At 40.8% G+C, this 15,501-nt stretch overlaps 1 protein-coding gene across 4 annotated transcripts in view; it reads left to right on the top strand.

Moving 5' to 3' along the window:
* ZSWIM8 (zinc finger SWIM-type containing 8) overlaps positions 1-15,501 on the top strand; it is a 177,317-nt gene that overhangs the window by 143,966 nt on the left and 17,850 nt on the right. For 2 of the 4 annotated variants that reach the window (XM_082269386.1, XM_082269385.1), the window contains 8 exons: positions 1,168-1,399; positions 3,811-3,963; positions 4,972-5,194; positions 5,291-5,580; positions 6,167-6,390; positions 7,317-7,790; positions 9,482-9,650; positions 13,014-13,187. In XM_082269386.1, the coding sequence (XP_082125512.1) occupies positions 1,168-1,399; positions 3,811-3,963; positions 4,972-5,194; positions 5,291-5,580; positions 6,167-6,390; positions 7,317-7,790; positions 9,482-9,650; positions 13,014-13,187 (1,939 nt within the window). Of the gene's footprint in view, positions 1-1,167; positions 1,400-3,810; positions 3,964-4,971; positions 5,195-5,290; positions 5,581-6,166; positions 6,391-7,316; positions 7,791-9,481; positions 9,651-9,808; positions 9,988-13,013; positions 13,188-15,501 lie in introns of those variants that run through there. The other 2 variants (XM_082269388.1, XM_082269387.1) reach the window with 1 other exon arrangement.

Raw genomic sequence — 15,501 nt, 5'->3', positions numbered from 1 at the left:
TTTGGTTGAAATTTCGATCCCGCTATGGCTGGCCTTGGAAGTAATATGTAAATTGTGTAAAGATATTTAAAAAAAAAAAGAGAGTAAATACAAAATGCACTCTACAAATAATGGGTCAGTGCTTCATGTTTAGGTCAAAAGGTTGATGAGGTTTAATGAGGCATACACTGGGAAAAGCACGGTGAGAAAAACAATAGACAGAAAGGGGAATCTGTTGTTCATGTAAATAGTCTGTGCTATTTCTATCTCTTTGGATTTTTCTACCTGTTTTTCCTGACAGCACACCTTAAATATATACCTTTGTTTAATGGTAGCTTGTCTGAAGTCTTTGGCTGTCTAGCCAGTGCATCCATAATATTGGGTATTTTTTGTTTTTTTCTGTTAATTGTTTTCTTTATGTTTTAAATTAGTAGTTGCACCGAAATATAACTTGACACATAATATAAAATTCATAGATCAGTTATATTTGGTTGGCGTTTTTTCAAATTTTGTGAATTATACCTGACAAGCAGTGTGCCCAAGCTGACTTGGTGCAATATCTTATCTTTTTTTTTTTTTTTTTATTCCTTCTCCACAGCCCAGCTCTATTTGGAATTACCACATACTATTTGTGAACTATTGGTGCTGTGGACTAGTTTAGCGAATATCAAATCTGTAACTGAGACACTGGTTGCTATGGCAGCTGTCACATGGAGCAGTATGACTACTTCATGACAGTCAGTGCAAAAAACATTTTCAACATGCTGCTGAAGTCCTACAATAGATCAGCCGTATGTGTTTGGTGCTCCTCAGTGACAGTGGCTATGAAGTTCAGTGGCACAGAGTGCACAATGGCCAGCTCTTGTTTTTGTGAATGACAGGTTAGAGATCTGGGTGTTTAGATACAAAGGAAAGCATTTTATCTTCCTTATAGAGAGGATTCTAAAGACCAGTATTTCCCTTCAGACATGGCCATCAAGTTCCGATTTAATTTCTCCATTGTCTGCTGTTCTGTTCAAAGAATATTATTGCTTAATGCATTGATGTCGGCGTGATATTTAGGCTGTTTGGATGTGCTTTAAATGACTGGATAGGTATGTGGGGTATTTATTCTTTATGCAGATAAATGAATTAACTTTTTTAAAAAAGTGAACTTTATTGTATCATTTTCCCACTTTTTTTTTCCAGATACTCGATAAGCTCTTGGATCGAGAAAGTCAGACTCATAAACCACAAACTTTGAGCTCCTTCTACTCCTCCAGTAAACCAACAACAGCCAATCAGAAGTCTCCTTCTAAGCATGCCTCACAGTCCACAACAACTATAATAATATCAAGTAGTCCAGCCAGTCATCAGCAACCAGGAGTGACCCCTGCAGTCCATGGGGCAATAACTGAGAACTTTCCAGAGAAGATTCAAGGTAATTTCATGGCTTCATGGTATATAGCCAAAGGAAATATAAAACTGTCTTGTCCCAATAAAAGCAGTAAGTTATTGTATTGGGTCCTATTATCTCACTGCTAGGCCTGGGGTAAAATCTGTTAAATTTGTCTGATGAGATAAAACCACATATCTTCCATACTTAAACCTTGATCTGTTATGAGCTGTGCTTGGCACGAAATTATTATTTTCATATTCATTATTTGTTTCCATTGTTTTTTTTGTTTTTTTTTTAATCAGTGGATTAAACCTAAGGGCCGGTTCACACGTGTGCGATGCGGGAAGGCTGCGAATTCACAGTTTGATCGCATATCGCAGTGCAATCTGACAGTTCGCACAGGATCGCACAAGTGTGAACCACTGTGCGATCCGATCCTGATGCGGCTGAAAAAATGCCTCCTGTGCATCTTTGGTGTGGGTGCAGTGCGCATTTCAGCCATACAAAGTGTATGGCTGAATTCGCATCCGCACAGGAGATCGCATGTAATGAAGGAGCAGTGCGCTCCGAATTACATGCGATCTCCGCAGCCGCACAAATGTGAACCGGGGCTAAAAGTGCATGAAACTGAACATTCTCTCTGTTGACACATTAAATGTTTAAAGGATAAGCTCACCTTCCAGAGCATGTTAAATATATATATAATCCCCCCTCCCTGTGACAGTGGGTATGGGATCTTCTTCCCACACCTGCTGTTTCATTTTGAAAATAGCACGGCTGTGCGGGGCTCCGCTCACAGAGCTGCGTCTTTCACAGTAACCTGTCAATGCAAAAAACTACAACTACCATCTGCCATTGTGGCTAACGGCTTGTAGTTCTCAATGAACTGCAGCTTGTAAACAGTCAGCTCGTAACAGAGGTGTGACTGAAAGCTTCAGGGCTTGTCTGCAGGAGCCTGACATTGCACCACTGATCATGGGTGCAATGCTTTGCAGGCTCCTGGGGGAATAAAAATAACTTTGCCTTTAAGATTTATAAGTTTATGTATAAAACCCATTCTACAGAGAAGTCATACATAATTTTTCATGTGAATTATAGCTTGTAGACAAATTTAGAAATTAATAGAACGTGCTTTTAAAAATGCTGACAGTTATGAGTTACATAGTGTTCAAGGGACATGCCAGCACATAAAACATCACAATGTCTAGTAACCCAAACCACCAATTACACTTAATTTTACTGTGGTCTGATGGACAAAAATGACTTCTGATTCAGATTCTTGGGTAAAGCATGTTTCAAAACAGTCTTTGCTGCCTTTTAAAAGTAAGTCTTATAGTGTTTTTCTTTGGTTCACTTGCATGTACGTCAGAAGGTCTAAGAAAAGGAAGAGAATGACATATTTAACCACTTTACCACTAGAGCATTTCGCTTTCTTACGTCTGGGCCACTTTTTGTGATTCGGCGCTGTGCGACTCTAACTGACAATTGCGCGGTCATGCGACGCCGTACCCAAACGAAATTTTTTTTTTTCCCACAAACAGAGCTTTCTTTTGGTGGTATTTGATCACCTGTGCGATTTTTACTTTTTGCGCTATAAACAAAAAAAGAGCGTTTATTTTGAAAAAATAACTATTTTTAACATTTTTTTATATGAAATTCCCCCCAAAAAAGATGTAAAAACCTATTTTTTTTTTTAAATTTTTGGCCAATTTGTTTTCTGCTACCCATGTTTGGTAAAAAAAATCGCAATAAGCGTATTTTGATTGGTTTGCGCAAAAGTTATTGCGTTTACTAACTAAGGGAAAGATTTCTGTCATTTTTGGTGTTTTTTTTTTTAAGGAGTAATGGCGGCGATCTGCGATTTTTTTTTTTTTTTTTTTTTTTTTTTGCGGGACTGCGACATTGCGGCGGACAGATCGGACCCTTGACTGACATTTTTGACACTTTTGGGGGTACCAGTGACATTACTGCAGTAATCAGTGCTATAAATATGCACTGTTACTGTAAAAATGACACTGGCAGGGAAGGGGTTAATTTTATTGGAGAGGGAGGGGTTAATGTATGCCTGGTGCTTACTGACGTGTGGGGGGGGAGGTGACTGTGTGAGACAGGGACAGATCGGATGTCCAGCTATGCTGAACACTCCGATCTGTCACTCCCTGTCACTGAGGAGATCCGCCCGCTCTGTTTACACAGGTGGGCGGATCTCCAAACTGGATTCCCCGACGATCGGGGCAGAGCAGCGGCGATCGCCGCCGCTCTTCCCCTGGCCCGACTCCCGCTGTGAATGAAAACAGCGGGAGCGCGCCTCCGGCCGCCTACAGGGGAGGAGTCTAGCGACGTAGGTCTACGTCGCCAGACGATAACGAGCCACTGTGCCGCAGTAGCAGCACAGTGGCTAGTGTTAAAGTGGTTAAAGGATGAATTGATAAACATGTTTTCATTTATTGCAGACAACAACCAGAAATCATCCAGTGAGCCTACAGGGGAAGCACAAGTCTACAAGCAGGAAGTGAAAGTTCCTAGCCGACTAGCCCTTGGGAACCGGGGAGGGTATAATGGTCGATGTTGGGGGTCACCAGTGCGCCAGAAAAAGAAGCATACAGGTATCTGTTATTGAAATAGTTATTTCCCTGAGCTATTTTTCTTTTTTAAAAATCAAACATTATTTTTTGGGCATACATATTGCTGTAAAATTTACAGTAACTAATGTGTAAAAGGCACATGTGATTAACCTGTGATTTCCAGTAAGAGCTGTAAAAATGTGAAATACTCTCTCAAGAGCTTGTTCTGTTCAGCTCATTAGATTTCTTTAAAAATGGCTCAATTCTTAATCCTAAATGTACATAATATAACTGGATACAGTAAACCCCCCTCCATTGCGGGGGTTACGTTCCGGACCCAGCCGCGAAAAGTGAAATTCCGCGAAATAGAAAAACCCTATTAAAATGCATTGTAGGCATGATTTTTTTACTGTCACTGTACGTGTAGAAGCATTTTAAGGTCTTTAAACACACTTTTAAAACAATAGAAACTCATTTAAACACATAAAAGATACTTAGAGACAGAGCAAGAGCTATGAAAAACACAAAAATCTTTCATTTTTAATGATTTATATAGTAAAATAACATTACAAAAAAAACCGCGAATTACCGGGACCGCAAAAACTGAACCGCGATGTAGCGGGGGATTACTGTACTAACATTTATAAGTAGAGTTGATCTAGGGAATATCCGATCGCCTCTTGGGGAGATCAGGAAGGAATTTTTTTACCTGCTGGAGCAAATTGGTTCAGGGTTTGCTGTTTTTTTTGGCCTTCCCCTTGATTAACTGTGGGTATAGGATTGTGTATGTAGGAAGGTAAATTATATATATATATATATATATATATATATATATTATTTCTCCCTTTTATTGGTTGAACTAGATGGACTTGTGTCTTTTTTAACCAGACAAACTATGTAATTATGTAAGCAGTAGGTGATCTCATTGACATGCTTGCTTGCTTGCTTCTTCCTAGAGTAGGCATTTAAATTAGCTAAGTTTTATGTAAAACAAATTGTTGGTTTGACTTTATTAATCTAAAATGCATTTACTTAATCTGCACTCTGTAGGAATGGCCAGTATTGATAGCAGTGCTCCAGAGACAACATCCGACAGTTCGCCAACCCTTAGTCGCCGACCTCTTCGTGGAGGCTGGGGAGCCACCCCCTGGGGGCGAGGACAAGACAGTGACAGCATTAGTAGCTCTTCCAGTGACTCACTTGGTTCATCGTCCTCTAGTGGTAGCAGGCGAGCAAGTGGTGGAGCAAGAGCCAAGACAGTAGAGATGGGCAGGTAAGAACAATGTTCCTTTTTTTAATGAGCTCTAGTTATTTTTATTTTGGTTGGACTGTTGGGGGTGTATAATTCTGAAACTTTACAATTAATCAGGTATAAGGGACGTCGTCTAGAGAGTCACGCTCCGCATGTCCCTAACCAGCCTTCAGAAGCTGCTGCCCACTTCTATTTTGAACTGGCAAAGACCGTCCTCATTAAAGCTGGGGGAAATAGCAGCACTTCCATATTCACACATCCTTCATCCAGTGGTGGACATCAAGGCCCCCATCGCAACTTGCACCTGTGTGCCTTTGAAATAGGCCTCTATGCCCTGGGCCTGCACAACTTTGTGTCACCTAACTGGCTTTCTAGGACATACTCTTCACATGTCTCCTGGATAACTGGTGAGAAAAACTAAAGTAACTGGAAAGAAAAACTGTTGGCACTTTTTTCACTACTTTGTATTTTCTTTGCTTCACTGTTTTACTTCCTCTTCTCTGTAGTTTTTTACTTGTAAGTGTGGAAATTGCAACATGTTGAAATGTAACTGGAAAGTGGAAGGTGAACAAAGACTCTTTGGAAATAATAGTGAATAGAAGGGGAAAAACATAATGAGTGGCAAACAAGGGAAAGCTAGTTGATTTGTTAGTCTACCCTAAATCGGTATTCCAAACATGTATCTGTGGATTAACCCACTGGCTTTCTGTTGCTTGTGGATCAGTTCCTGACTTTTCCCTGAAGAAACAACATAGCTGCGTTTTTCTATACCTGAAATTGACAGTGATAAGGATACTCTCATGTAAAGAATTGTACCACTGGAGTTCCCTATTGGTCGAAGAATATTTTTCTTGGGTGAATTGCCCCTTTAAGCAAAATATCAGATGGAAAGCAAAGAGAAAGGTGTAATCTGTTTATGGCAAGGTTTTCTGCTTGTTCCTACTCTTTAGCTTCTTGATATGCATAACATGACTTCCTAATTTTGTATTTTAGGCCAAGCCATGGAAATTGGTAGTGCAGCCCTGAATATCCTTGTGGAGTGCTGGGATGGGCATCTAACTCCTCCAGAGGTGGCATCCTTGGCAGACAGAGCTTCTCGAGCCAGAGATTCTAACATGGTTCGAGCTGCAGCTGAACTGGCTCTGAGCTGCCTCCCTCATGCTCATGCATTAAATCCTAATGAGATCCAGCGAGCTCTGGTACAGTGTAAGGAACAGGTATGTATGGACGTATGGGTGTGCCTGATTTTAAAAGGCCAATATTTGTGTTATTTGTAATATCAGTGGACTTTTCTAGACATGTTATCTGAAAAAAAAAAAAAAAAAAAGAAAATGTGGTGTAACTGAAGTTAAAAGGTAAAACTGATTGGACAATTGGCTTTGGCCATTTTTTGTTTAGGTATTTAAACGTATTAGTGTAACCTCAATATGCCTTTAAATTGACAGTTAAGAGTTGTCCCAGACCACATGTGTGCAACCACATAATTTCTTTCAGAGGGAATCTGGTAATAAGATTTCTCTTAGACACAAATTAAAGAACATGTAAACCCAGCGTTTCATATTCCTGATATGTGCCTGTTGCACCATTGTACCATGTAGTTATATGAAAAAGTATCCCGTTCTCTCTCTATTGCTTCCTTAGTGTGAAATTCCTGGTGTTTGTCAGTTCTTCTGCTATCCTGATAAAAACTGGCCACACTAAGCAGGGCTATCCTGATAAAAACTGGCCACACTAAGCAGGAGAACACAATGTGGTCAGTTCTCTAGCTGTGCTGGGAACTCAGTGCGCTGTCCTCCAAGGATCAGACTTGTCCTGACACCCCTCCCCCTCCTGCACAGCCTTTCACTGGGAATATCGGTGCGCGGTTGTTTCTCCTCCCCAAAAGGAAAGTGATCATTTTAAAAAAAAAAAGGGAAAAAAAGTGTTTATAATGTTGTTTTTTTTTTTTTTTTTTTTTTTTAACATCTATACACAAATGCCTTTCCTTTCGTTTCTGTTTTAAACTGAATATGTTGCTTTACAAGGTGAGGATTTACATATACTTTAAACCATGCCTATAAGTGCCCAATGTGAACTTATACACAAAGATCTTCTACAGTAAATCAGAATGCTGCAGGTTAAATTTCTTTTGTTTTCTGCCCAGGACAACCTGATGTTAGAGAAGGCATGCATGGCAGTAGAGGATGCAGCTAAGGGAGGAGGTGTTTATCCAGAGGTCTTGTTTGAAGTGGCTCATCAGTGGTACTGGCTGTATGAGCAGATGGCTGGCGGGACTCCAGTTCAGCGAGAAGGAGCTACTGGCTGCAGTGCAGGAGCAGCACGTTCTGTGGTAGAAGCTGTTCGTGGACTTACAGACAACAGGATAATACCAGATACATCCACTGTGACTGTGGCAGCAGCAGTGACTGCAGCAACTGTGGTCCCAGTGATTTCTGTTGGGTCAACAATTTACCCTCCACATACTGCAATGGCTCATCCTCACACCCAAGGACTACACCCCTATTCCACTCTGCAAACACATATACCGACAGTCTGTAGTCCCCAGTACATTGGAATTCCTCGGCAGCAAATCCCGCAACCCACCGTCTTCCCAGTACCCGGGACATTGTACACACAGGTAAAATGTGTTTAGGATGTAATGATAGTTCAGCTGTTTTCTTTTCACTGATGGTTGATTTATGTGATAAAGTTCCTTGTGGTATATAAATCACTATTGATAGAATACTTCATGCTCACTGATGAACTATGGTGGTACTCTGGTAGATGTCAAATAATTTAGGAACAGAATGTTATTTTTTTAAAGCTACACTCCAGGAAGATATAAAAACACATATTATGGAGCTCTCAAATTATGAATATTATTTTTTTCTTTAATGCAAGCAGTGCAAGTATGTGAATTGGACTTGGATCTAGCCTCTTGCATTCAGTACAGTCAAAATAGCAAAGTTCAGAGAGAACACAGGGAGCCAGCATGTTGTGCTACAAAGCAATGAGTCTTTGTGATAGGAGGAGAGGAGAAAACAGACCGAGAGATGAACTCATCAATGTGCTGCTCCTTCTTTTACTGTCCAGTCACAGGGTAGGTCCATTAAAGCGATCCTGTCTAGTTTTAAAGGCAAAGTTCACCTTTGGGTAAAACATAATAAATGCACATATTTTTGCAGGTAAAAAAATTGTAATTTATTATTTTTACCACCGAAATTTACAAAGTGTTGCACCCGCAATCAGCGGATTACAGGTGCCATGTCAGGCTCCTGCATACTCTCCTTTCAGCTTTCTGCCCGTACCTAGGTACAGGCTTTCAGTTAGAAAGCTGGGGGAAGATCAAATAGACTAAGAGCGCACTGATTAACGCACTTGTAGTCCATTGAGAACTACAAGCTCGTTTTCTACCGTGGAAGACAGGACCTGTAGTTCGTTCATTCACAGATCTCTGTAAATGAATGACGCGACTGTGCGGACAGAGCCCTGCACAGCTGTGCCGATTTTAAATATGATAGCGGCTGCTGGGGAAGGGAGCCCCTACCAGCTGTCATAGGAGAAGGGGCTCGGGGTGAGGAGACCGGTACTAGAACAGGTTATGCCTTAAAAATGTAAATTTGCAGGTATTGCCTTCAGTTACATTTGTTACTTTGGCTAATAAGTGTTTGTCCAGCTTGTGAGAGCTTGCAATATAAAAGTGAGGGGCAGATAGTACAAAAGGTTCTTACGGAATGGGGTTGAATCAATGGTAGGCAGAGGTGGGATATGGTTCTCTGAAAAGGAGAATCTCTTAAAGGTGGAGAGAGAAGAAGATGGGCAGACAGATTTTGGGATAAAGGGTTCCAGAGGATTGGAAAGGCTCTGAAGTCCTAGATGGAAGGAGGTGATGAAGGAGCTAGAGAGCAGGAGGTCTTGAGAAGAGTAAAGATGACCGATTGGTTGATATTTTGGAACTAGGTTGTTGATGTAGTTGGGGGCAGACTGGTAGATGCATCTTTCTATTACATTGTAGTTAGTATAGGCGTTGGAAGGTGGACGAGAGCCGTTTTAATCAAAGTTAGTTCTAGCCCCATTTCTACTTTAAGGTCTTTCTGTGTGTAAAACCAAAATGGTGTTTATATCTAATGACATTCGGTGAAGTGAATAGCAGAAACACTTGTGCAGACAAAATGGGAGCCATCTAATATAAAGATCCAAATATCCAGAAGACTCTGGGTAGAAGCTCCAGCTTTGGGTGACACCTCATCCTTTGTATGCCCAGTTTGCTTTTCGTAGGTATATTGCTCAATCTGTTGTATCTTTTGTCATTTTCTTTTCATTTCGTAGGGTGTCCACCCAGCTTTCATTGGAGCACAGTATCCCTACACAGTTACAACTCCTTCCATAGCAGCTACAGCCGTCTCCTTTCCAGGGGCACCAGTTCCTTCAATGACCCAGATTGCTGTTCACCCTTTTCACACAGAGGCAGGGCTTTCACTGTCTTCTAATGTAGCAAGTAAGTGAGCTTTGGTGTATACAATTACATTTGTGTGTAATAGGCTGTACATTACTATTTCACTATCTAGTGAACATGTGCATTTATCCTGTACACTCATGAGAGCATCTACTCCTTTTGGAGAAGTAGATAATACAGTACTACATGTTTGCCTCTAGGTGTCACTATATTCCCTTTGCACACTTGGAACAGAAAGGAGGATGTTGCTGTAGCAACAACAGACCTGATCGGCTTTAGACGGCAATGCAAAGGAAAGTTCTTTTTCAAACTGTTTGGGAGGCTAACTTGCATATCTTACTGTGAAATAACAGTCCTGCTTTAATTTAAGGAAAAAAAATGTCTGGTTTGTAGAATGCAATTTAAATTGATCTAGTCAACATAAACTGTCTCTAGCTCCACTCAATTTTAAGTGTTTTTTTTTTTTCCCCATTGAAAAGAGAATTGTTTTTATTTTGTTTGTTTCAACACTCTGCTTACAGCAGCTTTTATTTAATAAAGTGATGATCAATGTATAAAGTACTGCATCTCAAAATGACCAAATACCAATCTGCTTTTTTTTTTTTAAGGCTCTGAACAAATGTAAGAAGAAATCTGGTTGCTATTAATTGGCACTTACCATTGCTGTGTGTGTGTGTGTGTGTGTGTGTGTGTGTGTATGCACCTATATTCATATAGGTATATGTGTGTTACATTAGATTTGTTTATATTCAGATTTGGTATGTCTATGTTTGTGTATGTATGTATGGTTATGTCAAGTTTCCACATATGCCCATGATGATATTTCAGTGAAATCTTCTCCTTTGACCTAATTAACAGGCAGGGAATAAAAAGGTTAAAACCTTATTCAATAAAGCAGGAGTAAACTCATCGATTGTGATAGTTTAAAAAACAGGTAACATTCCCGGCATGCTGGAAATATTACTTGTCACATTGGTTGTGCTCTCAACCAACCTGCCAAAGCATCCAATGGCTGGTGTCATAATGGATCACATGTGTAGCTTCATGGTAGTTGCAGATTAAACCGAGGCCAAGATAGCAGCTTCCTTGCCAGAAAATGATAGGAGGGTTTACTTCCACTTTAACTCCAAGTGTTTTGCTGTCTTTTGGCAGGCATGGGGCAGGTGTCTAGGTATGGGGGGCTTAGGTAGGGATTTTACTTCTCAGAATGTTTAAACTAGGTGTAACACTATTAACAATCTACAGTACATGTGTAGTGCTTCTGAACACACATACTATCTGCAGAGTACAGACAAGGTTACCAGGTGACCACCACTGTTCAGAAAGAAGATACTTATGGATGACAGAGACCCACAAGACAACCTATTTTTCCTATTGCTGTGAATTGTTAGGCAGATGATGGCTAAACTGGGATGTTATCCGTTACAGTTCTAACCTTTGTTTATTCTTAGGTCCCCATAATAAAAGTAGCGAAGTTCTTGGCGGCTCTTGTCTTTCTAGTTAAGGCAGCCCATAGATTAGTCAGGCCATAGATAAATTAGATAGATTGATGCGAATGGGGGAATCCTCCCCACCAAGCTATTGTATTCTGACATCGAAGTGACTTCCCCTCAATCAGAATGCATTGATCGTTGTTGCAGGCTATAGTCTCCAGCACTGATCGAGTGGGAAAAATTCCATAGGGCGGTGGTACAGAAGTTAATCAGTAGATCGACTTCTGTACAAACTCCCTGCCCAAACATGGATCGAAATTCAACTGGTCCCTGCTGAACTGGCGGAATTTTGATCTATATGTGGACGGCTTAACCTTCAGATGACAGCAGGAGATTCTTCTTTCGAAAACATGCATTTTGGCTTAGGTGTAGTCTACCCTTTGGAACCTGTTTGATTTATAACTCTGCAAAGGTTGGTTTTACTACTATTCCAAACAGCCCCTCCCCCTCCATAGGAAAACCTTCCATTCTAAATGCATATTCTGCAGTAGTCCTCTCTTTCTCCTGACTTGATGAAGTGTACCATTTTCATGGAGCCAGCACTTACTCAGCACAACACTGATTTATGAAATACCCCAGACAGGTTGAGCAAAAAGACCTAAAACCTGCTTTAGTGATCCATACTTTTGGATGTTACATTTCATTGTGGTGCTGTGATGGACTGATATGGGAAATTTGACTTATTCTTATCTTGATGAAAAGTTCATGATGTTTTCTTACAGCACACGTTTTTCTCCTCCATGCATTCATAATGAGATCTGATAAGTTATTTGGAACAAGCTGGAGGTTGGAATAAGGGGTGAAGCTTTTAACCTCTGTTGATTTCCTGTATCTTTAAGGTTAAGGATGAGGATAGAAATCCCCCCAAAACAAGGAATAGAGATCTGCAGAGGTGCCTGTAACAGAACAGGGGCTTTTTGGGGCTTGTGTCCTTATCCTCACTCTACATCTGGATCCTGATATATAGCACAGGATTGTCCAAACTAAACCCCAATAAGCATTAAGTGCAATCTGCATTTAAACAAAGACAGAAATATTCCCTGCACACACTTTTCCAGTAGCGCAAACCACCATTTGGGCAGCTTTGAACTTTATATACTGTATGTTAGTATTAGATTTCCATTTGTCATTGAAATAATTATACTGTTTGTAGAAACCTAAATCTCTCCCAAGGAATTTCTTCTCTTTTTTCTTCCTTATTCTACTTTTCGGAGTATCTCTTCATGCCTTTATTAGGTTGAAAAGGACCATTTTATGGTGGGGCCATTGAACTTTCAAGGAAACAGCACTGATGGGTAAAGGGGTTATATGTTGTGTGAGGTGTGTTACAGGCATCATACTTTGTAGGAACTATGAATCATGGTTTAATTGCAGATACTTGTTGGGTTTTTGAGGTGTTTTTTTTAACTTTATACATATTTCTGTTGGTGAAATTTCATTCAAATGGGTGGGGTTGGTCTGTGAGGATCATGTACACAGTGGGATAAGGATTTACTCAAAAGAGAAGTTTGGCCAAAGTTTTTTTTTTTTGCCGTACTTCTCTTGTGGGTCACAGGAGTGCACTTGTGCCCCTCTCCAGCCCAGAACCACAGTGAGCACTGGAGGGGCAGAGCAGAGAGCGATGACTAATGGTCACCGCTCTTTGCTCAGGGCTGAATGAGAACTAAGCGATCATGTGATTGCCCAGTTCTTGGGCTTAGAGTCAGTGGGGGACAGCTGCAGCATCTGATGCTGCAACATGGAGGGGAGTATGTATATTGTTTTTTTTTTTTTTTTTTCTTTCACCCCAAACGTTTTCTTTGAAGGAAAAAGTAGACCACGCCAAAAGATGATGTGAAGTTGGGACATTGTCAATGAAGGAACCTCTTCTGCCCCTTAACGTCTTTTAATGTCCTACCATTTCTGATTTCAGTAGGGAGCGTTCATACAGGAACCACCTTTCCCACAATCCCTGGGTCCACTATAACTACAATTAGCACCCAGCCTGCCCAAATGGTTACTGGAGGCTTCCCTGCTGAGGATGAGCAGCACAGTCAGCCAGTCAGTCCACAAGGATTACACTACCTCCACTCAGCGTATCGTGTTGGTAAGTAAAATTTAATTTACTGTGGACAGTACTTTTATCCTTTATCTACTGCATGTTGTACCCAAAAAAGTTGATATGATCTACGTTTATGTACTGTGTATAGGCTTACTTTTTTTTCTTTACATAAGTCTTCTGTAGCAAAGAAAAATAGTTGTATCATCTTCTCCATTTAAGAGTAAAAAGAGTGCATGTGCAGGCTGTACAGTTACCGACCACTGTGAGAGCCAATCACAGGCTTTTACAGCGATCTTGTGATCCAGAGCTGGTCCTCCCAGCTACTGATCATTACAGCGATCTTGTGATCCAGAGCTGATCCTCCCAGCTACTGATCATTAGTGTGAGGCTAAGAGCTGTGCAGCGCTGCGCAGCACAAACACAGGTATGCACTTATGCAGCCCCACAAATGAAGATGCACTTTATGTGCGTACCCTCGTCATAAAGGGGTTAATGAGCACTGTTGTAAAATTGCTGTGTCAAATAGTCTGATAGAGTAGTTTAAAGCAATACATAATCAGTCTGGTATTTTTAACTACAGAGTCAAAATCTATGCATATTACATAATTCCTGCTGTGATGGAGTTATGAAAAAAAAAACAATTCTACACCAAACACACCTATATTACCAGGTCCAGCAGGGTAATGAAACTTATTAAAGCAGTATATGCATCTAAATTTTATCCGTTTTGGTCTCTTTCAAAGTGTATTGCCTTTCTGTGCAATAATATATTTGCTGTCTGATTATAAAACCATGTCATCTGGAAATAAAGATATATTAAAATAGTTGGTATTAAGGGGGTGTTAGTGTGTGCGTGTGTGTGTATCCGCAAATAAAATACTCTCCAGCCTCTTCAGCACACCTCTTAGACCCTTTGATTGCTTGTGTTTTCTCTGTAAACACCCTTTTCAGAGACCTGCAAAGATGGCTGCGTTTGCAGCTAAGCTGTTCTTATCATCGACACTCTGAAGGAATTCTAAGAGTCATTTATGGGAACCATCACAGTGGTTTACTCTGCAGACAAATTGCTTTGCATGGAAACTTTACCAAGTGCTTTTCACTTTTTAATCTTTTTTTTTTTATAAATATTTTCTTGCACTGTTCTTTTTTGGTCATTGAGGTCCCCGTTCATATATTGGCATCCCGGATCGCGGTGACAGGTGTTTCCCGTCACTTCCAATGGCACCCCAAATGCGGCACGATTTTGTGACAATCGCGGTAAAATAGTGCAAACAGAATTGCGGGCTGTCGCCCAAAAGATTTACAACAACTTCTTTTGGGTGACAGGCGCCCCGCGATTCTGTTTGCACAATTTTACTGCGATTCGTCGGAGGACAATTGCAGCAAAAACGCGCTGCATTTGGGGTGCCATTGGAAGTGACGGGGATCACCACGACATCCCGCAATTTGCCATGATTCAGGATTGAGGGCAGAATCGTTGCAATTCTATCCGGTACGCCAATATGTGAACAGAGCCTACAACAATATTTTAAAACCGTTAAGCTGAATCCTGTAATCAGAAATCAAAGATTCTTTACCACATTGCTAACCTGTTACGTTCCTGTATGGGTGCGGCAGCGAGTGTAAGACATTTCTTAAAGGTCAGAATTGCACTGAAGCTGGTAATGATTTGTTTGCATTAGAACCTGGGGTGTCAACTACAGTTGAAGACCCCCCCCCCCCCCCCCAGCTAGCTGTCGAAGCAGGGGGAGCGAGGGCCGGTCCTTTCATAACATGTTACACTCTATATATGGGTGTAACATGTTATGAAAGGTGAATCCTTTAGACCCCATTCACACCTGATCGAATCTCAGCTTGTAAAACGCTCAGCTCTGAAGCTCCGAAATGCCCAACAAGCAAAATTCCATTAATTTAATGACCCCTGTTTACATATGAGCGTTCTGTCACCTGAAGCAAAACACCTAAAGCGCAAAAATGTACATGAGCTTCTTTTTTGCAGATTACAAGTGTTTTTGACCCCATAGACTTCAATAGAAACGCCTGACTTGAGCAGAAAAAGACACGTAAAACACTCAAACAGCAGCTTTCCACCCCTAATTTTCTCTCCCTCTCTTCCCTCGTGTGCTTTCTATTGGCTAAAAAACAAACGCCTGAAGCTGTAAAATGCTTGTAATATAGTTACAAATAGTTACATAGTTTGTAACTATGTAAAATATACACCTGAAAAACGCAATTAATCGATACGCTCAGGTATAAATGGAGCCTCGACTCAGGCTGCAGAGTTTGACAGGTGGCCCCACCTGTCAAACTCACCCATTACGTTCTTTGGGGCCACACAGCAAGTGCGAGCAGAATGCTC

This window comes from Pelophylax lessonae, assembly GCF_965119305.1.
Source record: "Pelophylax lessonae genome assembly, chromosome: 9".
Classification (NCBI taxonomy): domain Eukaryota; kingdom Metazoa; phylum Chordata; class Amphibia; order Anura; family Ranidae; genus Pelophylax; species Pelophylax lessonae.
Note: the sequence above shows the minus strand (reverse complement) of the source record. Positions and strands in the feature narration are given on the sequence as shown.